Source organism: Nerophis ophidion, unplaced genomic scaffold (genome assembly GCF_033978795.1).
Source record: "Nerophis ophidion isolate RoL-2023_Sa unplaced genomic scaffold, RoL_Noph_v1.0 HiC_scaffold_248, whole genome shotgun sequence".
Taxonomy (NCBI): Eukaryota; Metazoa; Chordata; class Actinopteri; order Syngnathiformes; family Syngnathidae; genus Nerophis; species Nerophis ophidion.
Window position 1 is genome coordinate 44,425 of NW_026907170.1, and position 26,787 is coordinate 71,211.

Genomic DNA, 26,787 nt, shown 5'->3' on the forward strand with positions numbered 1-26,787 from the left:
TTTGTGTTGCTAAAAGCGGCCGCAATACACCGCTTCCCACCTACATCTTTCTTCTTTGACATCTCCATTATTAATTGAACAAATTGCAAAAGATTCAGCAACACAGTTGTCCAGAATACTGTGTAATTATGCGATTAAAGCAGACGGCTTATAGCTGGGATCGGTGCTGGAACAAAATGTCCGCTACAATCCGTGATGTCATATCGCAACGTTTTCAGCAGGATGATTTAAAACTGCAATTTTGTAGACTAATCTGGCCGTATTGGCATGTGTTGCAATGTTAATATTTCATCATTGATATATAAACTATCAGACTGCATGGTCGGTAGTAGTGGGTTTCAGTAGGCCTTTAAGAAGCATTTAAGTCTCACCTTAAAACTCATTTGTATACTCTAGCCTTTAAATAGACCTCCTTTTTAGACCAGTTGATCTGCCGCTTCTTTTCTTTTTCTCCTCTGTCCCCCCCTCCCTTGTGGAAGGGGTCCGGTCCGATGGCCATGGATGAAGTACTGGCTGTTCAGAGTCGGGACCCAGGATGGACCGCTCGTCGGGACCCAGGATGGACCGCTTGCCTGTGTATCGGTTGGGGACATCTCTACGCTGCTGATCCGACTCTGCTTGGGATGGTTTCCTGTGAATGGGACTCTCGCTGCTGTCTTGGATCCGCTTTGAACTAAACTCTCGCAGCTGTGTTAGAGCCACTATGGATTGAACTTTCACAGTGTCATGTTAGACCCGCTCGACATCCATTGCTTTCGGTCCCCTGGGGGGTCTTCTCCAAGGTTCTCATAGTCATCATTGTCACTGGCGTCCCACTGGGTGTGAGTTCTCCTTGCCCACTGGGTGTGAGTTTTCCTTGCCCTTATGTGGGTTCTTCCTAAGATGTCGTAGTCGTAGTGGTTTGTACAGTCCTTTGAGACATTTGTGATTTAGGGCTATATAAATAAACATTGATTGACACAAAATTGGCCCTAGTGTTTGAATGTGAGTGTGAATGTTGTCTGTCTATCTGTGTTGGCCCTGCGATGAGGTGGCGACTTGTCCAGGGTGTAGCCCGCCTTCCGCCCGATTGTAGCTGAGATGGTTGCCAGCGCCCCCCCCGCAACCCCAAAAGGGAATAATCGGTAGAAAATGGATGTATGGATGGATGATTGATTGATTTTATTATATTCAGCCTGCAAAGACACTTTTATCCACTAGATGGCAACAAGTACAGTCCAAACCCCTTTTACGAGTGGTCATTCAACAGCGAGTAAAATGATTATTTTGGCTGCACCGGAAGTAGTCATAAAAAGTTGGGCTTTACTTCCTGCTGTTAGTTTAGTTTCATCAGCCGCGTCCATTGGGCACACATTTCACTCCAATTGAGTTTTCATCCCCCGGTGCTTCGGAATGATGGGAGACGGTGTGACCGACTTCTCGGCGCGGCAGGAGCAGCAGGTGAGGCCCGCTAGTAGCAACATTTGAAGCTAAACCAGTGTTTCCATCGTGTTGGCGAATGACTGCCCGGCAGTGCCTTGCAAATCCGACACAAATACGCAGACTTGATGGTCAAATATGTTTATGTAAAGTTGTTCTAATTATTTAAACATGTTTTGAACTGGCCGGTGTTACTTTCAAATTCGGCGTTAATTAAAAAGCAAAAAAAAGGATTTTGATACGAAAGTGAGGGCACTGTCGTCGGGTTTGCTATTAGCTCAAGACGGACAGAGCGACGCGTTTTTGACTGAACAATCGCGACTTTTTACTTTGTTTCTTAGATGTTACTTGTTTTTTTTGCATCAATTTCGTACGCCGAATTTCATTTCTACATTTTAGTGATATATGTCAATAATGGCCGACGTGTAGACGGTGTGATATATTTAGAACGGCGCGTCTCTTTGAAATGACTACTTATTTAAAAGGAGTCTTGTCAGACAACGTGTATAATTGTCATCATATTATGTTTTGGTTTCAATTTGAAGCACAATGTTGTTGATTAGACTTGTTTTGTTTTTATCGAAATCTGTTAAATTAAATGTGTTCATACCGCGGTCACAATGGACACGTACTACAAAAGTGTGGTTTAGTTTAGTGCCCTCTTGCGGTCATATTGTGCGCAACACGTGATCATTTATTAAAACTGATTCATTATTTTAATGTAATATGCTATGCGGTATATGCAGAGATACCCTGTAAAATGCTATTTAAGTGACCCCTGGTGCCATTTTAATGAGTATTACATGTTAAAGGCCTACTGAAACCCACTACTACCCACCACGCAGTCTGATAGTCTATATATCAATTATGAAATATTAACATTGCAACACATGCCAATACGGCCTTTTTAGTTTACTAAATTGCAATTTTGAATTTCCCGGGAGTTTCGTCTTGAAGACGTCGTGTAATGATGACGTGTACGTAAGACGTCACAGATTTTAAAGAAATATGAGCGCTGCGCACACACACAGCTATAAGTCGTCTCCTTTAACCACATAATTACACAGTATTTTGGAGATCTGTGTTGCTGAATCTTTTGCAATTTGTTCAATTAATATTGGAAAAGTCAAAGTAGAAAAATGGAGTTGGGAAGCTTTAGCCTTTAGCCACACAAACACACTGTGATTCCTTGTTTAAGATTCCTGAAGGTGAAACTTTACTATGGATCAGAGCGCGGTCAAGCGAACATGAATCACGACGGAATGTCAACCAGCAGGTTTCGGTGAGAAATTTGTGGTAAAAAGTCGCATCTTACCGGAGATCAGCTGAGCTTGTGCCGTCCGTAAAGCTGCCGTCGACTACCCTGAGACACTGCGCGTCAAGACACCCGTGGACACACCCCTCCGACTATAAGGTACTATTAAACTCACTAAAACACTAGCAACACAATAGAAAGATAAGGGATTTACCAGAATTATCCTAGTAAATGTGTCTTAACATTGGAATCCGTCCCAATGCAATCGAGTGTTTTTTTGTTTTTTTTTCCTAGTCCGCCGCTATCAATATCCTCAAACACAAATCTTTCATCCTCGCTCAAATTAATGGGGAAATTGTCGTTTTCTCGGTCCGAATAGCACTTTTTGTTGGAGGCTCCCATTAAAATTAATGTGAATATGTGGGGAGCATTCAACATTTGACGTCATCGTCTGCAACTTCCGGTAGAGGCAGGGCTTTTCTCTTAACACCGAAAGTTGCGAACTTTATCGTGGATGTTCTCTACTAAATCCTTTCAGCAAAAATATGGCAATATCGCGAAATGATCAAGTATGACACATGGAATGGACCTGCTATTCCCGTTTAAATAAAAAAAATCTAATTTCAGTAGGCCTTTAAATTAGGCTTTCAGTTTCATTCTGGTGTATTTTTGGTCAATAAAAGTGTTAATTTTTGATCAGATTACTTCTTGTAAATACTGCAACACACTAAAATGTATGGTTACCTTTTTTACAATAATTAACAATTCTTCTAAGGTTCAGGAGTTTTTTTTTGGATAAATAAGCTGTCCTTTGCATTTGAAATCTCAGTCAATGTTTTGCTACGACCACTGAGTTTTTCTCCCCCCCGTGTGTAGTATACATATTTTTTGATTTTCAGGAGCACGAGATAAAGAGTCTCTCCGCAGAGATCGAGTGTCTAAAGAATCCCCAGAAGTTGAGTCCATCTTCACATTTGGATGATTTACGAGAGGAAAACTCCAGGCTCAAATATCGCCTCAACATCCTCAAGAGGGTGAGTGCCCGAAATTATTATTTTTTATGTTCACAGCAGATGGAATTAATTTTTTCGCACTCATTTCAATTCAACTTTTGTTCGTTTTCATTTGCTTATAATTGTATTAATGTCAGAAACTTTAAATAGGACAGCTTGGTAATAATGGTAAATGTAATGAATATTACAGTGATCAATTTATTAAATATTATTTAATGATTTGAGTCATTAATAGATTAAAAAAACACATTGATTTATTTAAAAAAATATATTGTAAATTAAAGACAAATGCAATAACTCTTAAAATTGTGTACTAATTAAATCAATTCAATACAGACAAATTACAATATATTTATAATACATAAAATGGTTTAATGAATATTACAGTACAATAAAATTGTATTATGGGGCCATAAATATATGAAGATTGTCAGAGCTTTGTCACACTGGTTTCCAGTGAGGGTTGGACTCCACCAAGGCTGCCCTTTGTCACAGATTATGTTTGCAACTTTTATTGACAGAATTTGTAAGTGCAATCAGGGCGCTGAGGGCATCCCGATTGGTCTCTGCTTTTTGCAGATAATGTGGTCCTGTTGGCTTTACCTGGCCAGGATCTTCAGCTCTCACAGGATCGGTTCGCAGCGGAGTGTGAAGTGACTGGGATGAGAATCAGCACCTCCGAGTCCATGGTTCTCACCCGGAAAAGGGCGGAATGCCGTCGTTGTAGAGGAGATCTTGCCCAAAGTGGAGAAGTTCAAGAACTTCTGAGTCTTGTTCACGAGTGAGGGAAGCGTGGATCGTGAGATTGACAGGCAGATTGGTGTGGCGTCTGCAGTGATGCAGAAACTGTATCCGTCCCTCGTGGTGAAGGAGTTGAGTCGGAGTGCAAAGCTCTCAGTTCACCGGTCAATCTACTTTTCCATCCTCACTATGGTCATGAGCTTTGGGTTATGACCGAAAAGAGAAGATCACGGGTACAAGCGTACGAAATGCGTTTCCTTTGTCGGGTGGCGAGGCTCTCCCTTAGAGATGGGGTGAGAAATATAAAAATATTTTGGTGAGTCATATTTTGTAAATGTTTATTTACATTCCTTAATTGTTCCTAAACGGTGCCTGTCCCAAAGCAGTACGACGACTAAACAAACAAAATAGAAGTCATCGTCATGGACCCTCTATATGTGCAAGCTAGCTCTTTAATCAGCTAAAAAAACCTCAAAAACTCCAGGGTGACGTTTTGGTGAATTTACGAAACTGAAACAAAACAAAAAAAAAGCCTGTGTAAGTTTATAATATTAATACACAGTTTGTAAATGTTCTAACATGTTCGCTAATGCTAACAAAGCCAGCTTGATTACATTATGAAAGCAGCACAGATAAATATGCATGAAAACACTCCTACATATGTCACACATGGGACGGTTTAGTAATTATGAATTGTTTTAGTTTTGTACAACTTACAAACGTTGAATGAAGAATCCTTTGAAACAGAAACGCCATACACCAATAGTAGATGAAACGGGATATACTTCCGGTTCAAGGCACAAAACAGGAAGTACATTTTCAACCTGCAGTGAGTGAGCTTATCCAATATATGGCTCCATAGCACAAACAGTAACACCTTTTAGTGTCTGTCGTTGTTAAAAACAGTTTGTTGAATACAAAACATTATGGTCTTTAGTTGAGAAAAATCTATAAATTATATGCACCATTTTATAAGCCGCAGAATTCAAAGCCTGGGGAAAGAGTAGCAGCTTATAGTCCGAAAAATACAGTATAATAAACTCCTTTTCTTTCTTTTAATACGTCCGAAAAATACAGTATAATAAACTCCTTTTCTTTCTTTTAATACGTTATTACTTGCTTATTTTTGTGTTAATGTCAGAAAATTAAAATAGGACAACTTTGTAATAATAAGACATTTTTACAGCGCCCAATTTATTACATAAAATTAAGTCCCATTAATAAGTATTTTATTTTGTAAATTATTTTTATTTTTAATTAATCTCTTAGTCTATTAAAAGTTACAAATAATTTGTAAACCATACATAGTTTTAATGAAAATTACAGAAAAATTCAATTGCTCTATGTAGCTATACATATCGAGAAAAAATGACTATGGAAATGATTTCTGAAGTTACACAGAAAATGACAAATATTAGTTTGGAGTGTAATTGCATGGTTGTGTGTCCTCAGAGTCTCCAGGCGGAAACCCCTCATTGCGAGACCTCCATGATGAACATCAACCAGCGGCTCCAGGAGATTTTTGGCGAGGCCATCAGGGCTTCTTGCCCAGAACTGGACAGCCCGCCGCTGGCCGTCACACCCAACCAGCAGGCCAAGTTTGGAGACTACCAGTGTAACAGCGCCATGGCCATGGCCCAGGTTTGACATCTGCTGCCTGGAATTAGGTTTCTTTTTTTTAGATTAAAGCTACAATAAGTAACAACTACACCTGACTGTTTCAGATGCTGAAAGCAAAAGGTATGAAGGTCAACCCGAGGGAGATCGCAGAGAAGATCATTCGGAACCTTCCGGAAAACGAACTCATCGAGAAAACCGAAATCGCAGGACCAGGTAGACATGATCTGTCTTTCACTTTCAGTCACGCTCCTCACATGTTGGACTGTTAAACTATTACTACTTTACGCACTTTATTTATTTGAACTATGAGGAAATGTTTTATGGCAGCTAAAGTTTAACCCTTGGATTACAACATTTATAAGCTAGGCGTGTCCAAAGTGTGGCCTCATTAGTGACTCGCATCCACATTTTTTTTTATTGGCCTGCAAAACTTTCTGTAAGTACAATTAAACAGGAAAACTACAAAATTGCAAATATTGAGACATATGGATGCTAATGATAATAACAATAATGATAGTACTGTATTTTTACGACTGTAGAGCACACTTAAAATCCTTTTATTTTCTCACAAATCAACAGTGCGCCTAATGAACTGAATAATTCTGGCTGTGCTTACCGTCCTCAAAGCAATTTTATTTGGTAGATGGTATAATGATGAGTGTAACCAGTTGATGACAGTCACACATAAGAGATGTGTAGACTGCGATATGACGCCAGTAAACAACACCAAATATTTGAGAATATAGAACATTTCACACGGCACTCAAAAATCAGTCAAAATGTTTTAGTACGACTTTGGTAAGCTATGAAGCTGCACCGCTTGATGGATTGTCGGAGCATTACGTCTACTGTCGTCAGACGTACTGTGCTACAACATACGAGTATTGTTATGGTGTGTATAAGGACCGCAAAATGGCACTTATTACTCCTATGATGGAGTAGTCGGTAAGCTTATTTTTTCTCTATCTTCTTATGTGACATTCATCTTCTACTGTTGCTATTTCTAATATAAAGTAGCATAAAGTTTTAACTTATATCTTTCAGTAGACTCGCTATGGAAGTGCTAAAAACTACGGGTGTAGTGGTTTTACATAATTCACCCATGGAACTTTTGTTATTCGAGAGTTCCCGTTTGATGTTTTTTCACGCTACACATTTCCGCTGTTGTTGTTGCACTAGTGAGCCATGGATGAGGAGATGCTGCTCCGTCATTTATTTAAGTAAAGTCTGAATGTCATTAAAACAGTTAGCTCCATCTTTTTACAATTCTTCCACTCCCGTTCTCAGCCTTCCCGGTAAGGTTTATTCAGGTGTACTGGAGAGGAGGCTTCGCCGGATAGTCGAACCTCGGATTCAGGAGGAACAGTGTGGTTTTCGTCCTGGTCGTGGAACTGTGGACCAGCTCTATACTCTCGGCAGGGTTCTTGAGGGTGCATGGGAGTTTGCCCAACCAGTCTACATGTGCTTTGTGGACTTGGAGAAGGCATTCGACCGTGTCCCTCGGGAAGTCCTGCGGGGAGTGCTCAGAGAGTATGGGGTATCGGAATGTCTTATTGTGGCAGTCCGCTCCCTGTACGATCAGTGTCAGAGCTTGGTCCGCATTGCTGGCAGTAAGTCGGACACGTTTCCAGTGAAGGTTGGACTCCGCCAAGGCTGCCCTTTGTCACCGATTCTGTTCATAACTTTTATGGACAGAATTTCTAGGCGCAGTCAAGGCGTTGAGGGGTTCCGGTTTGGTGGCCACGGGATTAGGTCTCTGCTTTTTGCAGATGATGTAGTCCTGATGGCTTCATCTGGCCGGGATCTTCAGCTCTCACTGGATCGGTTCGCAGCCGAGTGTGAAGCGACCGGAATGAGAATCAGCACCTCCAAGTCCGAGTCCATGGTTCTCGCCCGGAAAAGGGTGGAGTGCCATCTCCGGGTTGGGGAGGAGACCCTGCCCCAAGTGGAGGAGTTCAAGTACCTAGGAGTCTTGTTCACGAGTGGGGGAAGAGTGGATCGTGAGATCGACAGGCGGATCGGTGCGGCGTCTTCAGTAATGCGGACGTTGTATCGATCCGTTGTGGTGAAGAAGGAGCTGAGCCGGAAGGCAAAGCTCTCAATTTACCGGTCGATCTACGTTCCCATCCTCACCTATGGTCATGAGCTTTGGGTCATGACCGAAAGGATAAGATCTCGGGTACAAGCGGCCGAAATGAGTTTCCTCCGCCGGGTGGCGGGGCTCTCCCTTAGAGATAGGGTGAGAAGCTCTGCCATCCGGGAGGAGCTCAACGTAAAGCCGCTGCTCCTCCACATCGAGAGGAGCTAGATGAGGTGGTTCGGGCATCTGGTCAGGATGCCACCCGAACGCCTCCCTAGGGATGTGTTTAGGGCACGTCCAGCTGGTAGGAGGCCACGGGGAAGACCCAGGACACGTTGGAAAGACTATGTCTCCCGGCTGGCCTGGGAACGCCTCGGGATCCCCCGGGAAGAGCTAGACGAAGTGGCTGGAGATAGGGAAGTCTGGGCTTCCCTGCTTAGGCTGCTGCCCCCGCGACCCGACCTCGGATAAGCGGAAGATGATGGATGGATGGCACTCCCGTTCTTGCACGCTATACTGCTACAACAAAGATGACGGGGAGAAGACGCTGCCGAAGGTGAGCCACGTAAATAAGACCACCCACTAAACGGCGTATCCTGAAGTGACGTCAAAAAGGCGGCTTGAAGATGATCTGTAAAACATAATCTATGTAACATTTTGACCAAAGAACCACCATTACATGTTATGTAGACCACAAGGAAGTGTTATTAATGTAGAAAAAAATCATAATATGACCACTTCCGGTACGCCTTTTGTATGAAAATAGACCTGAATAAACCCGCTCATCGGCAGTGCACCTTATAATCCGGTGCGCCCTATGGTCTGTAAAATATGGTACTCTTTGAACATGTTTTTTCATTTAAGTACGTATCACATCTTTGCATATCAATATTGAATTGGTTTTAGCGTTTTTGCAAAATAGAAAATATCTAAATGGCGGCCACTGATTTTTCGGTACAGTTATCCCTAGCGCACTTTCACTACAAATGAAACTCAAAAAAATTGAATACTGTTTAAAAAATACATTTATTTCAGCAATTCAACTTTAAATATGAAACTAATATCAATCAATCAATGATTATTTTATATAGCCCTAAATCACTAGTGTCTCAAGGCTGTACAAACCACAACAACATCCTCGGTAGAGCCCACATAAGGGCAAGGAAAACTCTCACACACAGTGGGACTCACACCCAGTGGGACGTCGGTGACAATGATGAAAATGAGAAACCTTGGAGAGGACCGCAATATGTGATATAAACTCATTAAATACAAAGTGAGATATGTCAAACCTTTATTTTTGATCATAAAGATAACCATGGTTTACAGTTTTTAACAACCCAACATTTTTAGAAATGTTCGATTCGAGTTTTACATGAGATGTAAGTGATAATCATCAAACTTATATCAAAATAGGTATTTTCAAAATGTCTTGAAATATCTTGAGTTGCATGTTTGGAGCCTTTGACATTTATTAGTTTAACCTTGTAAATCTAATTGCATGGAATAAACAAACCTTTGCATGATATTCTATTTTTTGAGTTTCACCTTTTATATCAGAGATTTGTGTTTGTTTTTAAAGCATACTCTACGTATTTCTGTCCAAAATTAGGCTTTTGAAGCACAATAATATCTACCGTATTTTCCGGACTATAGAGTAGTCACTAGTATACAAGCCACGCTCACTTAATTTTATCGGGACCAGATATATATGTTGCGAAAATAATATTTACACAGATTATGTACTTTTTCATTTACATAGATTGTTTTCAAGTTGTGTCTGTCACGTGGCTAGTCAAACAAAACAGAAATCATCGTCATGGACCCACTAGCTGCGGAAGCTATCTCTCCAATCAGCTAGACAGACTTGGGGAATTTACTGAGAAGTTTTTGAAACTGAAACAATACCAAAATACTGCCATTGTACGTTAATAATACTAACACGGCCAATCGTCGCTAGCGTCATTACATTACGATAGCACATATAAATATGCATAAGAACACTCCTAAAGACATCACACATGAGTGTTTGTGAGTTTGACAATATAACTAAATCAATTCATACTTACTAAATGTTGCTTGGAATGAAGAATGAAGGATCCATACGATGAAAACGCTATGGACGGCGAGAAGACTGAACAGCACATAAGGTTAAAAGCAGTAAATGAAAGTACACTGCAGCACCTGCAGTGAGCAAATTTGTCAAGATGGCGCCATAGCACGATCAATAAAACACCCTATAGGTCAGGGGTGACCACACTTTTTCTGCAGGCGAGCTACTTTTCATGTGACCAAGTGGAAGGGATCTACCTCATTCATATATATAACTTATATTTATTTATTTATGAAAGACATGTTTTTGTTAACAAGTTACAGATGTTTAATGATAATACAAACATGTTTAACACATTTAGTTTCCTTTCTTTCATGAAGACAAGAATATAAGTTGGTGTCTTACCTGATTTTGATGACTTGCATTGATAGAAACCAGACGGTAGTGATAGTAATGGCCACATTTTCAAATGGAGGAGAAAAAAAGTCCTAATTTCTGTCCAATACCACAAATAAGATGCCATTTTTGGCATCTTATTTGTCTAGCTTCGACACTCGTTTTTATACACTTTACAAGAAATACATTCGTGGCAAACTCTGTAGCTTGCTAGCTTGTGCACCCGGCTTTCTTATTTGGTTAGCGCAGGCAGGATGAAGCAGCGCTTTTATTGTGAAGATAGGAACTGTGCAGTCAGTCTTTAGAGTTTGGACGGCAAGTACAGCACAAGGTTTGTGTTGTGGTTTGTGCAGCCCTTTGAGACACTGGTGATTTATGGCTATTTAAGTAAACATTGATTGAAGTATCTGTTGAAATAAGTGTTTCTCGCCTTCCTGTTGGTCTTTTTTTCTTAATAATGATCTCGCAGCAGCCAGCGTCATCTCAGAAGACACTCAGGTGCCGTGAATGTCAATCAAGTGACAAAAGTGACGTTCTGTTGGAGATCGATGATCGCTAATTTTTAGGCTTATTTTTTTTTATGCCTGGCGATCGACTGATAGCTTGTGATGGACGTAATGGGCACGCCTGCTATAGATCAGGGGTCACCAACGCAGTGCCCGCGGGCACCAAGTAGCCCGTAAGGACTAGATGAGTTGCCCGCTGGCCTGTTCTAAAAATAGCTGAAATAGCAGCACTTTCCAGTGAGCTGCTTCTATTTTTTTATTTTATTTATTCACTAGCAAGCTGGTCTCGCTTTGCTCGACAATTTTAATTCTAAGAGAGACAAAACTCAAATAGAATTTGAAAACCCAAGAAAATATTTTAAAGACTTGGTCTTCACTTGTTTAAATAAATTCATTTATTTTTTTACTTTGCTTCTTATAACTTTCAGAAAGACTATTTTAGAGAAAAAAATACAACCTTAAAAATGATTTTAGGATTTTTAAACACTTATACGTTTTTACCTTTTTAAAATACTTCCTCTTCTTTCCTGACAGTTTAAATCAATGTTCAAGTATTTTTATTATTTATTGTAAGGAATAATAAATACATTTTAATTTAATTATTCATTTTAGCTTCTGTTTTTTCGACAAAGAATATTTGTGAAATATTTCTTCAAACTTATTATGATTAAAATTCAAAACAATTATTCTGGCAAATCTAGAAAATCTGTAGAATCAAATTTAAATCTTATTTCAAAGTCTTTTGAATTTCTTTTAAAAAATTTTGTTCTGGAAAAACTACAAGAAAAAATTATTTGTCTTTGTTAGAAATATAGCTTAGACCAATTCGTTATATATTCTAACAAAGGATTTTGACCTATTTAAAACATGTCATCAAAATTCTAAAATTAATCTTAATCAGGAAAAATTACTAATGATGTTACATGAATTCTTTTTTTATCCTTTTCAAAAAGATTCTAATTAGGTAGTTTTTCATTCATTTTTTTCGGTTGAATGTAGAATTTTAAAGAGTCGAAATTGAAGATAAACTATTTTTCGAAATGTTATTTTCATTTTTTTCGTGTTTTCTCCTCTTTCAAACCGTTCAATTAAGTACTTTTTTCATCATTTATTCTCTACAAAAAACCTTCCGTAAAAGGAAAATAAATGTACGACTGATTAACAGACAGAAATACCCATTTTTTTTTATATATATATATATATAGATTTATTTATTAAAGGTAAATAGAGCAAATTGGCTATTTCTGGCAATTTATTTAAGTGTATCAAACTGGTAGCCCTTTGCATTAATCAGTACCCAAGAAGTAGCTCTTTGTTTCAAAAAGGTTGGTGACCCCTGCTATAGATGTATATGTTATAACTTTTTGTATTATGGCCGTCATCGAAGATAAATCCATAAATTAGCCGCACTGTTTTATAAGCCGTAGAATTCAAAGTTTAGGAAAAATTAGCGACTTATAGTCCAAAATGTAGGGTAAATGTATTAAAAAAACATCAATATCACAGTGTCATTGGCCACTAGAATCCACCAAACCAATCAGGTATCATGGCCACTGAGAGTCTGTCTCATGCAGCATCACTGTATTGGACTATCCATCCATCCATTTTCTACCGCTTATTCCTTTTTGGGGCCACGGGAGGCGCTGGTGCCTATCTCAGCTACAATCGGGTGGAAGGCGGCGTACACCCTGGACAAGTCGCCACCTCATCGCTGGGCTGTATTGGACTAAAGGAGTGTAAATCTGACTGTGGGTGTTTAGAGAGCTCTCTTTGTTAAAAAAATATATTTAGGTCATAAATATTTTTTTTATGCTTGAACTATGCAAATATTTAATTAATAATTAACCACGGTCAGGCCAGTTCCGGAAGCGATAAACAAGGGTTTAACCTCACGCAGTCAAGAGAATAAAGTTATATTTAGAGTCCATGACCTGCAGTTCCTTCCTTTTACCACTTGCGTCGCCAAACCTCACGTCAAAGTGTGCGCTCACTTGCTGTAGGCTTCATCAACATCCACCTGAAGAGAGCGTTTGTGTCTAGGCTGTTAAGCAACCTGCTGGTCAACGGTGTGCAGCCACCCCCACTGGCCTTCAGGAAGCGGGTAGGTACCCCCCTGCCCCTCCATCCTAACCTGTGTACCCAACTCAGCGCATCACGTGTGTGTGCGTGTTCAGGTCGTGGTAGACTTCTCATCTCCCAACATCGCCAAAGAGATGCATGTAGGTCACCTGCGCTCCACCATCATCGGGGAAAGCATGTGTCGACTCTTTGAGTTTCTGGGCTACGACGTGGTCAGGTGGGTGTCCCATCAAAAGCTGCAATTACAACAATGTTGGAAAGAGGTTCCCTCATGTTGTCCTCTCAGGTTGAACCATGTTGGAGATTGGGGAACACAGTTCGGCATGCTCATCGCACACCTCCAGGACAAATTCCCAAACTACCTGACGGTGTCGCCGCCCATCGGGGACTTGCAGGCCTTTTACAAAGTGAGTCCTCGCTTAATGATCATTAAAAAAAACAAAAACATATCGTCCTCCATCTTCAGGAGTCCAAAAAGCGTTTTGACGAGGAGGAGGACTTCAAGAAGCGAGCGTACCAGTGTGTGGTCAGGCTGCAGAGCAAAGAAGCAGACTTCCTCAAAGCCTGGAACCTCATCTGTGACGTCTCCAGGAAAGGTAAGTTTGTGGTACTGGGTGAGGACACCATAACCTAAATCAATCAAAATGTATTTATTTAGCCCCGAATCACAAGTACCTTGAAAGACTATTTACAAGCTCACGACGACATCCCCTGATCTAACCCCCCAATCATTGCTAATTTTGTCCTAACAAGCATTATTAATCACTTATTTATTAGATGGTCATCTGATTGAAACGATAAATTAATACTGAAAACACTGTACTGTATTGTAAAATAATAAAGTATTGTGTAATTGGGGGTACCTATACCACTTTTTCACTTCTTATACGATATCAACATTGTCGGCCGATACAGTATCAGCAGGAACCATCGTACAAACTTAAATTATTTTGGGAGTGTGGAATGTTCGAAAATAGTTGATCAACTGAACTTACTCAGAACAATGGTAAGTATGAAAACACTGACCAGATTTATGTTTTTAAGTGGAGCGTTAATTTGTGTTTTGCGACACTTAGAGGTCATAATTAAATTAAGGGCATGATACAGTAAGTTGAATGATTCAGACTAGTTTTGTTACTGAACAATTTTCAATAGGCTTCTGCCTTGGATACTTTATATGTAAGTATTGTGCAACTATAATTATTTCTTACTTGTTTATATTGACAAATGTGGTGTTTAAGATTGCAATATTGTTCAATTAATGACACTTTTTATATATGTCTAGCTTGTTTGCTTAGCTGTTGTGTAGCTGCCTAAATGACGTAACTAAAATATGAGAAAAGACCAACCATGTGTGCTTATTTGAAATGTTAACTTGCTGTGTAACTTTGCACAAGTTAACGTGGTGCAGGACGGATGCTTGTTTTTTCGCTGATACCGGGCTAGTGGTTAACTCCTATTGTGTTAAGTTAAAGTACCAATGATTGTCACACACACACTTGGATGTTTCTAAATTATTCTCTGCATTTGACCCATCACACTTGATCACCCCCTGGGAGGTGAGGGGAGCAGTGAGCAGCAGCCGTGGCCGCGCCCGGGAATAATTTTTGGTGATTTAACCCCCAATTCCAACCCTTGATGCTGAGTGCTAAGCAGGGAGGTAATGGGTCCCATTTTTATAGTCTTTGGTATGACTCGGCTGGGGTTTGAACTCACAACCTCCCGATCTATATTTAGTCAAATGTTTCATGTTTTTAATTAATGCATCATTTAATGGGTGGAAGGTTTGATTTGCTGGCTGTATTTTTGTCGCTTAAATTAGCAAGATTAAAGGGGAACTGCACTTTTTGGGAGAGTTTTGCCTTTTATATATTTGCCTTTATATGAGACAAGCACACATGGTTTTCTTTTTTTTATGCATTCTAACTCCTAAACGTTAGCTGACAATGGAGCTAATGGAATTCGCTCTATTTTGCCTAAAAGGGGCTTTAAAAAAACATCCAAAAAACTCCATCGTTTTATATGCACACTGTAGGATAGATAGTACTAGATAGTACTTTGATTCCTTCTGGAAAATTAAAAACGATATATGTAGTAACAGGCAAATCTTATAACATGTAATATTTACACATTTCTGAGCTTGAACGTAACGAGGATGAGCTACAAGTTTTAGATAGAGATGGAATTTATGACTCTTTGAAAGGAGCAGTTCCTTTTAAAAAGCTGTTCAAAAGACTGTCTTGTTTTTGTATGTATATACATATACATGGCTTCACGGTGGCAGAGGGGTTAGTGCGTCTGCCTCACAATACGAAGGTCCTGCAGTCCTGGGTTCAAATCCAGGCTCGGGATCTTTCTGTGTGGAGTTTGCATGTTCTCCCCGTGAATGCGTGGGTTCCCTCCGGGTACTCCGGCTTCCTCCCACTTCCAAAGACATGCACCTGGGGATAGGTTGATTGCCAACACTAAATTGGCCCTAGTATGTGAATGTGAGTGTGAATGTTGTCTGTCTATCTGTGTTGGCCCTGCGATGAAGTGGCGACTTGTCCAGGGTGTACCCTGCCTTCCGCCCGATTGTAGCTGAGATCGGCGCCAGCCCCCCCCCCGCGACCCCGAAAGTGAATAAGCGGTAGAAAATGGATGGAGGGGATGGGATACATATACATTTTTTTTTCCTTAAGCAGCTTGTTTTCATCACAATCACTCGTGGCAGTAATGGCATGGAAGTTTGGTTAATAAATCAAAATGAAAACATTACACTAATATAAACACTGTAATAATAATGTAATCTGACTTTTGTTTCCATTGTAACCATTCCACAAGGTGGTGCCATTTCCCATTCATTGATAGTGACATCACTTCACCTTGCATGTCATCACCCCCACAGATTTCGCGGAAATTCATCCAAATGCAACATTTCCTTTGACTTAGGTTAATTTTGTTTGGTTTTCCAGTTGCTGATTGATATATATTTCTAATTCCAAATACAGTGGCCAAAAAGCTCCAGTAGGTTTAGGTGCTTTAACTGCCTGCGTGAGTGCGTGTGTATGATAGCTTTCACATGAATAGAGCCTCTGGAAAGATTCCAATACAGTGATGTCATTACTCCTTCAATAAATACTGTCAAAAGAGTTGGTTCTGAGAGGGCAGTATGGACAATTTGCATAAAAGACAACTCTCAAGCAAAACATACAACTGCGACTCGGTTCTCATCGTTCACTTGAAAGAGCTGTTAAAAAAACTACTCGTTCGTGAACGGCACATCTCAAGTTTTAAAAGCTGTGTGCTAAACGGATCCAGCTTTAGTGAAACAACGCAACATGCATCAGTATTGCTAAGTGCTGAACAAAAAACATGAACTTACTGTACTATTTCTTCTCACTGGGATGTCTACTGAAAGTATGGTCATATTTAAGATGTCAATAAACTTCTCAATCAATCAATCCCATTTAGAATACTAATTAATCATACTCCTCATGCCAGTAGAAAAAATACCAAGCGTCTTTTTGTGGCTTTCTTGCCATCTCCGGGTCTTAGATGAATGTCAAAGTTGACTAACTTCTCACTCAGTCTACGGCAACGACCTTTTTATATTCAAATGAGAGGCATGATTTATAATCTACAGTTAACTTTTACCAACTCCGAGGCGATGCAGCAGCAGCTCAGCATGTCAATACAGTAGCTGCTAGTATAAGCAAGTTTGCTCTCTGTGCTCCAGACGCCACTAAAAGTAGTTCCTTGGCATTAGTGCTTGTAATAACAATATTGCCAGTACTTGTTTAATATTCAGGTCACAAGATGCAAATGGAGTGTTGTTGGTGGTTATTTTAGAGGACCATGGGTGGAATAGTGTACTCTCATTAGCTGCATTGTTGCCCAACTGAAACTTGCTGTATTTTACAAATTTAGATTGCATAAATAAAATAAATGCATCTGTGTTCTTGTCTTACATAAGCATAGTAAATGATAGCCAAAATTGCAAAAAAGCACAGTTCCCCTCTAAGCAAAACATGTATAAACCAATTTTTACAGCAGGTTGCAAAGTTGTTCATTTAAGTGTTAGGACACACAAGCATGGTGACATACAATGGCTGTGTCACACTTTTAGGTGTTAATGCAGTCTACTGTAAGCTTGACTTCACATCCATGCTTTTAAGTGTTTTTATGCAAGCTTTGTATGTTTCAGAGTTCCAGAAAGTTTACGAATGCCTGGACGTACACATCACAGAGCGAGGGGAGTCTTATTACCAGGAGATGATGAAGGAGGTGGTAAAGGAGTTTGATCAGAAAGGTGGGTCTTTCTGCTGCTTGAGTCAATGTGCAGTTGTAGTATGGCCACTAAGGGGCAATGTTGCCTCATATATATTTTTTCCGTTAATGTCTAACCCTCACTCATGCTCTGTTAATCATCATTTTGTCTCCTTTTGCTGCCCCCTGCTGTTACCCATTCATTAATGCACATCTACAGGCCTGACCGAGATGGACGAGGGTCGCAAGATTGTGTTCGCCCCGGGTCAGTCCATCCCACTCACCATCGTCAAGTCGGACGGCGGCTACACCTACGACACGTCGGACCTCGCTGCTATACGCCAGCGGATCTTCGACGAGAAGGCCGACATCATCATCTACGTGACGGACAGCGGGCAGGTGGGCACACACAGGAAGGAGGAGACACAGGGCGTGGCAGTGATTGATGATACTGTGCGCTTTTTCCAAGGCCACACACTTCCAGGTGGTGTTTGCTGCCGCTAAGATGATCGGCTGGTATGACCCCGAGGTGACCCGTGTGGAACATGCGGGATTCGGAGTGGTGCTGGGCGAAGACAAGTAAGATTAATTAAGTAATTATCTATAGTGACGATTGACTTGTGATATTACACTGGAAATTACTTCCAGCATGCCAACAGTCAAAATGATAATATGAACTTTAATGAATGGGACCTTTTTCTGTGAAAGACTAAATAAGAGTAAACTGGCCCCAGGATGTCGGCTACGCTCCCAAGTCTTATTAGAAATTCATCACAAGGTTTTCATAAAGTCCAGACAATGAGAGTAAGTACTGGAAGGATGGGAGATTATCGATTTTCTGATGTTTGCACGACATCTTAATTGGGCCGTTTGTCGTCTGCAAGGTTATTGGAAGCGACGTGCCTTTTGGGACAACCTGTTAGCGCCTGCTTGCCCTTCTTTACACACTCTTGTTTCGCTCGCTCAGGAAGAAGTTTAAGACTCGCTCTGGCGAAACGGTGCGACTCATGGACCTGCTGGAGGAGGGACTGAAGAGATCCATGGACAAACTTAAAGATAAAGAGCGAGACAAGGTAGGAAAGTGTCTGGTTTCCCTTATTAAGTTAAAGTACCAATGATTGTCACACACACCAAGTGTGGCGAAATTATTTTCTGCATTTGACCCATCACCCTTGATCACCCCCTGGGAGGTGAGGGGAGCAGTGGGCAGCAGCGGTGGCTGCGCCAGGAAGTCATTTTTGGTGGTTTAACCCCCAATTCCAACCCTTGATGCTGAGTGCCAAGCAGGGAGGTAATGGGTCTCATTTTTATAGTCTTTGGTATGACTCGGCCGCAGTTTGAACTCAGGACTGAGTCTGACGATATTTTTAACACTTATTGCCAATTTTAAGCTAACAACCGGCCCAAGTCAACAGGTGTTCCATTTTTCATTCTCCACCAGTACACTTTCAGGCATGGACGTTGTGGTTGTTACCATGAACTTCAAATCAAAACCATGCAAACATAAAACATTACCACCAGCAGGTCGCTGCAGCATGAATAGATATGTAAAGCCTGTTATGTGTGCACTATTGACTAGTGATGCACTGAAAGCTTGTCCGCCGAAAAAAAGACTTTCATCATCGAAAACAGTGTTTCCATAACCAGATGAGGTCAACAATACACACGCGGTTGTCTGGGGCGTAGTCAGCATGTCTGTGATGTGGACCTAACTTTAATACATCCCACATATACCTGCAGACAAGGATCTACAAAATGTGCCAATACTAAGAAGATAGTGGCGGCTTTCAAGGAAAGAAAGTCCAATTGGAGCAACAGCGTGAAGCAAGTGTGATGTCATGCTCGCATCTTTTGTCGCCCACATTGAAGGACAGAAGTTCTAAACCCGAGTACAGTCTATAATGTCTAAACTATATTTGTTTCCAGTTTTTTTTTAATAAAGTAAGTCTTTAGACCAGTGGTCCTCAAACCTTTTTCACCAAGTACCACTTCAGGTGGTACTAGAGGTGGGAATCACGATTTGATTATGATTCAATTAAAAATTGTTTATTGATGCATATTTAATTTATGTACAGTTTTACATTTCTTTTCATTTCAGTAAACAAGTGTTTGTCATTTGTAATCTAAAAAACACAATTCATTCGAAATAAGAAACAGTCAAGTAACTCCTGCATGTATTAAATTATTGAAAATGTGTGCAAAACTGGGACATATATACGTGCCTAACAGTAAAAGAGCTGGTCAGGTCGCACATTTTAGAACTGTCTGCATTACTTTATTTACAATACATAATACAATACATGAATCGATTATCAACGTTTACTAATCGGTTCCGTAATCGTCCTTGTCCGAATTTCAATGCATCTAAAAATCGATAATATCCCCCACGTATAATAATGACCAACATTAGTAGTAGGCCTAAGTATTCAAACAAGGCAGAGGTTTTATTTAACAAGTACATTTAATATTTTGGCCACTATAACATTACACACAGTTTGAAAAGTAACACTGTTTAAATATTGGAAAACGAAACGCTACTTTAGTCAAGTGGTCTTTGATGTACCCATAGATGGACCCTATGTATCACTAGTGGTACACGTACCATCCATCCATCATCTTCCGCTTATCCGAGGTCGGGTCGTGGGGGCAGCAGCCTAAGCAGGGAAGCCCAGACTTCCCTCTCCCCAGCCACTTTGTCTAGCTCTTCCCGGGGGATCCCGAGGCGTTCCCAGGCCAGCCGGGAGACATAGTCTTCCCAACGTGTCCTGGGTCTTCCCCATGGCCTCCTACCGGTTGGACGTGCCCTAAACACCTCCCTAGGGAGGCGTTCAGGTGGCATCCTGACCAGATGCCCGAGCCACCTCATCTGGCTCCTCTCGATGTGGAGGAGCAGTACCACAATTGAGAATTACTCCTCTAGAGTCTAGACACTTGAAAAATTGTCAACAAAGTACAATAAAAAACAAAAATTGAAAATATAGCAATATCATATAAAATATGTTAATGATAACACATTTGTTTTTAAATGAATTTATACATTTTTTGAGCCTGTTTAAAGAAATGATATCATAGCAAACTATACGATGACATCATGGTTACCACGCCCCAACCATGCCCTGAAATTTATGGATTTCTGATTGATCACATAGCATTTTTAATGATGCCATCGACAATACTTTTATAGTAACAATGGAGGCATAATGCAGTTCCTGTTGCCTGGAAGTAGACCCAGTGAAGTTCTCCAAAGTTAGTGACGTTGAATAATTAGCTTGTCAATACATTACAACTTTGGTGTGTTCAGAAGGTTTTTTTTTTTAGCTTTTAAACTGCTGGTGTGACTCGGAACTTCTGCCTTAATTCCCCCTTCCTCTTCTTTTCATTAGTTAAAAGAAGGTTCTTGTTTGTCCAGTCAGATATTGCAACTCTGTCAGCTTTTTGCTCTGACCTCCTCTCTGGTCCCTGAGGCTCTGCTCGTCCTGGCCGTGCGCTCCAGCTGTTGTTGGACCGACAAAACAAAGCAAGCCTGACTCAGTTGAGAGCGTGTCAGGAACACAATGTGATGTGTAGTCGAAGTGTTAACAAGCCGACACGGCGTAAGGTTGTGCTGGGTGAAGGCCTTGCCAACAGCGTGGCCTGTCTGGGTGGATGCCCACTTTTACCATCTGCTTACCCGCCACCCACCGCCTCATTAAAACCAACCTCAGCCTCTGAACTTGCCAGAATTCCTTTTAATCTATCGATTCTTTGCAGGTTCTGACCCCAGAGGAGCTGATCAAAGCTCAGAGGTCAGTTGCGTTCGGATGCATCAAATATGCCGACCTCTCTCACAACCGCATCAACGACTACGTCTTCTCCTTCGACAAGATGCTGGACGACCGCGGCAACACGGCGGCGTACCTTCTCTACGCCTTCACTCGCATCAGGTGAGCCCTGACTTCTTTGTGTCTCTCGGCATCTAGCTGCGGAACACGATATATTTGTGTATAATTTAGGTCCATTGCTCGCTTGGCGAACATCGACGAGGCCACGCTGAGGAAGGCGGCCGAGACCACTGAGGTACTTTTGGACCACGAGAAGGAGTGGAAGCTGGGGAAGTGCATCCTTCGCTTTCCAGAGATCCTGCAGAAGATTCTGGACGACCTGCTGCTACACACACTCTGCGACTACCTGTATGAGCTGGCCACCACCTTCACCGAGTTCTACGACAGCTGCTACTGCGTGGAGAAGGACCGGCAAACAGGTACAAGGATCAGAGCGAGAGCCTCCTAAAAATTAAAGGCCTACTGAAATGAGATTTTCTTATTTAAACGGGGATAGCAGGTCCATTCTATGTGTCATACTTGATCATTTCGTGATATTGCCATATTTTTGCTGACAGGATTTAGTACAGAACATCCACGATAAAGTTTGCAACTTTCGCTGTTAAGAGAAAAGCTCTGCCTCTACCGGAAGTTGCAGACAATGACGTCACAAGTGTGAGGGCTCCTCACATATTCACATTGTTTATAATGGGAGCCTCCAACAAAAAGTGCTATTTGGACAGAGAAAACGACAATTTTCCCATTAATTTGAGCGAGGATGAAAGATTCGTGTTTGAGGATATTGATAGCGACGGACTAGGAAAAAAAAAAAACGCGATTGCATTGGGACGGATTCTGATGTTTTTAAACACATTTACTAGGATAATTCTGGGAAATCCCTTATCTTTCTATTGTGTTGCTAATGTTTTAGTGAGTTTAACAGTACCTGATAGTCGGAAGGGTGTCTCCACGGGTGTCTTGACGCCAATGCCTCAGGGGAGTCGACGGCAGCTATGGACGGGGAAAGCTCAGCTTTTCTCCGGTAAGAAGCAACTTTTTAACCACAATTTTCTCACCGAAACCTGCTGGTTGACATTCCGTCGTGATTCACGTTCGCTTGACCGCGCTCTGATCCATGGTAAATTTTCACATCCAGGAATTTTAAACAAGGAATCATCGTGTGTTTGTGTGGCTAAAGGCTAAAGCTTCCCAACGATAATCTTTCTAATTTGACTTCTCCAATATTAATTGAACAAATTGCAAAAGATTCAGCAACACAGATGTCCAAAATACTGTGTAATTATGCGGTTAAAGCAGACGACTTTTAGCTGTGTGTGTGTGCTGCGCTCATACTTCTTAAAAACCATTGACGTCATCATTACACGACGTTTTCAAGACGAAACTCCGGGAAATTTAAAATTGCAATTTAGTAAACTAAAAAGGCCGTATTGGCATGTGTTGCAATGTTAATATTTCATCATTGATATATAAACTATCAGACTGCGTGGTCGGTAGTAGTGGGTTTCAGCAGGCCTTTAACAGTGTAACACAGCGGGATTGGCACACAATACTAGCTCCGATTAGCACTTCACCCCTGCTGCGCACGGCAGTGTTAGCACTTCAGGCTTAGCTGTTTAATTATGCTAATTCTCCCTTAGCACTGCAAGGTAATGTACTACAAACCCCATGGGGTTGGGTATTGTTTCTGTTCTAGCAAGTTTTTTTTTTTTTTTTCCCCCTCCTTTTCCAAATTAATGTTATGGAAGTGAAATCGCATAATTGTTCTATTTACATTTTTTCTTAGGTGAGGTGGTGAAGGTGAACATGTGGAGGATGCTGCTCTGTGATGCGGCGGCTTCCATAATGGCCAAAGGTTTTGACATTCTTGGCATTAACCCGGTCCAGAGGATGTGAGCCTCGCTGCATTTCTGTATGATCAAATCACTCATGATTGAGGACCTTTTTTTTTTTTTATTAAAAAGAAATATTGAAAACAAGCGATGTATCTTATCTCGGGATATTAGTTAGCTACATGTTCCAAATGACATCACTTTTGTGTGACTGTGGGGTATATTTAATTAAAAGGCTTTACACACTGCAAGTACCTTTGCCAGAGTCTATTTTACCCAGCAGGAGGGCTTTGTGGCTGTGTGGATATAACACTTGGATGACTTTGGTAGTTGGCACAAATCATAGGATAGTTGTTTTATGAGTTCTTATGCCTCAGGGACAGAACACTTTGTTTAAAAAAACAAAACATCCTTTTTGTCAACCAGAATGTCACAGCTGCGAATTTGGCTGTATGGTAAATTTATAAAAAGTCCGCTGTCAAATGATGTATCACTTCCATGCATCATTTAAGTTTACTTTTAAAATAAAAAAAACCCTGATATTTTGACACAAATGCATTTTGATTGCTAGAACGTCATAAAGGAACATGTTTTACTTGAGTGTGTGTCATTTATTTGTTCAACATTTGCTCACAGTGTTTAGTACGATCAGGGTGTATTTTGAAGTGAGCACACCATTCACTTACCAAATAGCCACCTGCTCCACCTTTTCAGGTAACCGACCTCGTTAAAAGTCCGTGTACAGTGTTTATACACGATTAATGCAGTGTTTTTTGACAAGTTTATTTTGACAAACCTAATAAAAGATACCCTGAAGCTGCTGTAAATGATTAGAGAATAAGGGCACAGCGTCAACACTCAGGACTTTTGTGACTTTGGACTAAATTGCAACCTGGACAACATCTTGGGGACGCCGTCTGCTCTGCATGGCAAACCATGATGAATTTGAAGACCGGAAATAGACCATGATAGTAAAAGTAACTTATTTTTTCACTTGATCAAATAAACATTTTAACATGGATTGTCCCTAGTTGCAAGCGACTGGCAAAGTTGCCCCTTAGAGGATAGTGCAAGTTCTCCCACTTAAAAATCATGGAGGGGTCTGAAATTTTCATGGTAGGTGGATTTCCACTCTGAGAGAAAACCTAAAACGAAATATCCAGAAATCACAATCTATAAATTTTTAACAATGTATTTGTGTGATAAAGCTGAAAATAAGTATTTAAACACCAACATTAATATTTGGTAGAGTAGCCTTTGTTTGCAATTACAGAGGTCAAACGTTTCCTGTAGTTCTTCACCAGGTTTGCAGACTGCAGGAGGGATTTTGGCCCACTCCTCCACACAGATCTTCTCTAGATCAGTCAGGTTTCTGGGCTGTCGCTGAGTAACACAGACTTTCATCTCCCTCCAAATATTTTCAATTGGTTTTAGGTCTGGTGACTAGCTAGGCCACTCCAGAACCTTGATATGGTTCTTACAAAGCCACTTCTTGGTTTTCCTGGCTGTGTGCTTTAGGTCATTGTCAGCTTCAATGTTCGGACTGAGGGAAGGAGGTTTTTGGCCAAAATCTCACAATACATGGCTGCAGTCATCCTCTCCTTAATACAGTAGTCGTCCTGTCCCATGAGCAGAAAAACACCCCCAAAGCATGATGCTACCACCCCCATGCTTCACAGTAGGAATGGTGTTTTTGGGATGGTACGCATCATTCTTCTTCCTCCAAACACACATAGTGGAATTATGACCGTAAAGGTCATTTTTGGTCTCATCTGTCCACAAAACTTTCTCCCATGACTCCTCTGGATCATCCAAATGGTCATTGGCAAACTTAAGACGGGCCTTATGTGTTGGTTTAAGCAGGGGAACCTTCCGTGCCATGCATGATTTCAAACCATGACGTCTTAGTGTATTACCAACAGTGACCATGGAAACTGTGGTCCCAGCTCTTGTCAGGTCATTGACCAAGTCCTGCCGTGTAGTCCTGGGCTCATTCCTCACCTTTCTTAGCATCGTTGAGACTCCACGAGGTGATATCTTGCATGGGGCTCCACTCCCATTGAGACTGACCGTCATGTTTAGCTTCTTCCATTTTCTAATGATTGCTCCAACAGTGGACCTGTTTTCACCAAGCTGCTTGGCAATTTCTCCATAGCCCTTTCCATCTTTGTGGAGTTGTACAATTTTGTCTCTGGTGTCTTTGGACAGCTCTTTGCTCTTAGCCATGCTGAATGTTTGGGTCTTACTGATTGTATAGGGTGGACAGGTGTCTTTATGCAGCTAACGACCTCACACAGGTGCGTCGGATTCAGGATAATACAGTAGAGTGGAGGAGGACTTTTAAAGGCGGACTAACAGGTCTTTGACGGTCAGAATTATAGCTGATAGACAGGTGTTCAAATGCTTTTCTTCACTGTATATAAATATATATATATATATATATATACGTACATATACGTATATATGTATGTATATATATATATATATATGTATATATATATATATATATACATATATATGTGTATATATATAGATACATATATATGGAGCAGCGGCAGAAAGGCTGCAGTTACAACACCGTATTCCCCCTTCCACCTCCTTTTGCAAGTCTTGTGGTTTATGTGTTGTAACGTGTGTATATGTGCTTATTGTGGCTATCAAGTTGTTAAAACCAGGGGAGACAGGGTCTTTTCTGTGGTCGGCCCTAAGCTCTGGAACACTCTGCCCCTCCATATTCGAACTGCTCCCACAGCGGAGTGTTTTAAGTCTCGTCTTAAGACCCATTTTTATTCTCTGGCTTTTAACACTACGTGAGTTGTGTGGTCCTCTCTTGCCGTCTGTGTTTTAAAATTTTGATTAATATTTACTGTTTTAATTGGTTTCACTCTTAAAATCGTTTTTAATCATATTTATTTTATATTGGTTGTATATCTATTTATTTATTGTTTATTTTTGGTTTTTATTCAGTCATTGGTGGAGCTCAGGATAGTATTTTAGTGTTGTTTTTAATATTGTTGTGCAGCACTTTGGAAACATTGAGTTGTTTTTGTTGCGATCCGTGACTCGGATCTTCACATGTTGTTTATTTTTTCATCTTTGTTTCATTCTCTTTCTGACCCTACTTACTTCCTGTTTAGTCCGTCACAATGGTACTCATCAGTCCACCTGCTAGTCTCGGTCCCCGCACACCTGCTAATAATTATCACCCTACTATATAAGCCAGCCTTCTTTCTTTATTCTTTTTGGGTTCATAGTTTGCTCTCACGCAACTGTATGTCTGGGATTGATCGTTTGCTTTCATGCAAGTATTTCTATTCTCGCGAGCTTTCACGCTACGCACATTGTCATTAGCTCTCGTGCTAAATGTTTTATTTATTCCTTTTTGTGTGCCCACGTGCCAGTTTAATTTCCTATTTTTGTATTTCCTAGTTCTCATACTAGAGTCATTGGTTTGCCTTTGTATTAGCTCCAGTGTTTCGGGTCAGAGCTCTTTTTTTTGTTATTTAGAATAAATTCATTATATCTTACCTCGTGCTGTGTTTGAGTCAAATGTATCCACGAAGGGACATTTCCGGCAGCGCTGTGCCAACCAGTCCTTACAGTTTAAAGGCCTACTGAAACCCACTACTACCGACCACGCAGTCTGATAGTTTATATATCAATGATGAAATATTAACATTGCAACACATGCCAATACGGCCGGTTTAGTTTACTAAATTGCAATTTA

General features: G+C 40.7%; 1 protein-coding gene across 2 annotated transcripts; it reads left to right on the forward strand.

The window, feature by feature from the left end:
- The first annotated feature begins 1,280 nt into the window (after positions 1 to 1,280).
- LOC133547895 (arginine--tRNA ligase, cytoplasmic-like) lies at positions 1,281 to 23,660 on the forward strand. 2 transcript variants are annotated; one of them, XM_061893381.1, is made up of 17 exons: positions 1,289 to 1,440; positions 2,618 to 2,701; positions 2,768 to 2,833; positions 3,574 to 3,708; positions 5,881 to 6,069; positions 6,153 to 6,261; positions 13,084 to 13,184; positions 13,258 to 13,379; positions 13,449 to 13,569; positions 13,629 to 13,758; positions 17,349 to 17,453; positions 17,631 to 17,809; positions 17,880 to 17,989; positions 18,378 to 18,483; positions 21,161 to 21,333; positions 21,403 to 21,650; positions 23,015 to 23,660. In XM_061893381.1, the coding sequence occupies exons 1-17, from the start codon at positions 1,393 to 1,395 to the stop codon at positions 23,122 to 23,124; spliced, it is 2,136 nt and encodes a 711-aa protein (XP_061749365.1). In that variant the 5' UTR covers positions 1,289 to 1,392; the 3' UTR covers positions 23,125 to 23,660. The 2 variants fall into 2 exon arrangements, with proteins under 2 accessions (XP_061749366.1, XP_061749365.1); XM_061893382.1 differs by lacking the exons at positions 2,618 to 2,701; positions 2,768 to 2,833 and having other exon boundaries at positions 1,281 to 1,440.
- Positions 23,661 to 26,787: the final 3,127 nt, after the last annotated feature.

Bases quoted from the DNA above. Each gene is read 5' to 3' on its own strand.
- LOC133547895 (XM_061893381.1), top strand. From the start codon at position 1,393: ATGATGGGAGACGGTGTGACCGACTTCTCGGCGCGGCAGGAGCAGCAG. The intron at 2,702-2,767 runs GTGAGAAATTTG...CCGTCCGTAAAG, and splicing joins ATGTCAACCAGCAGGTTTCG to CTGCCGTCGACTACCCTGAG. The intron at 13,570-13,628 runs GTGAGTCCTCGC...CTCCATCTTCAG, and splicing joins ACTTGCAGGCCTTTTACAAA to GAGTCCAAAAAGCGTTTTGA.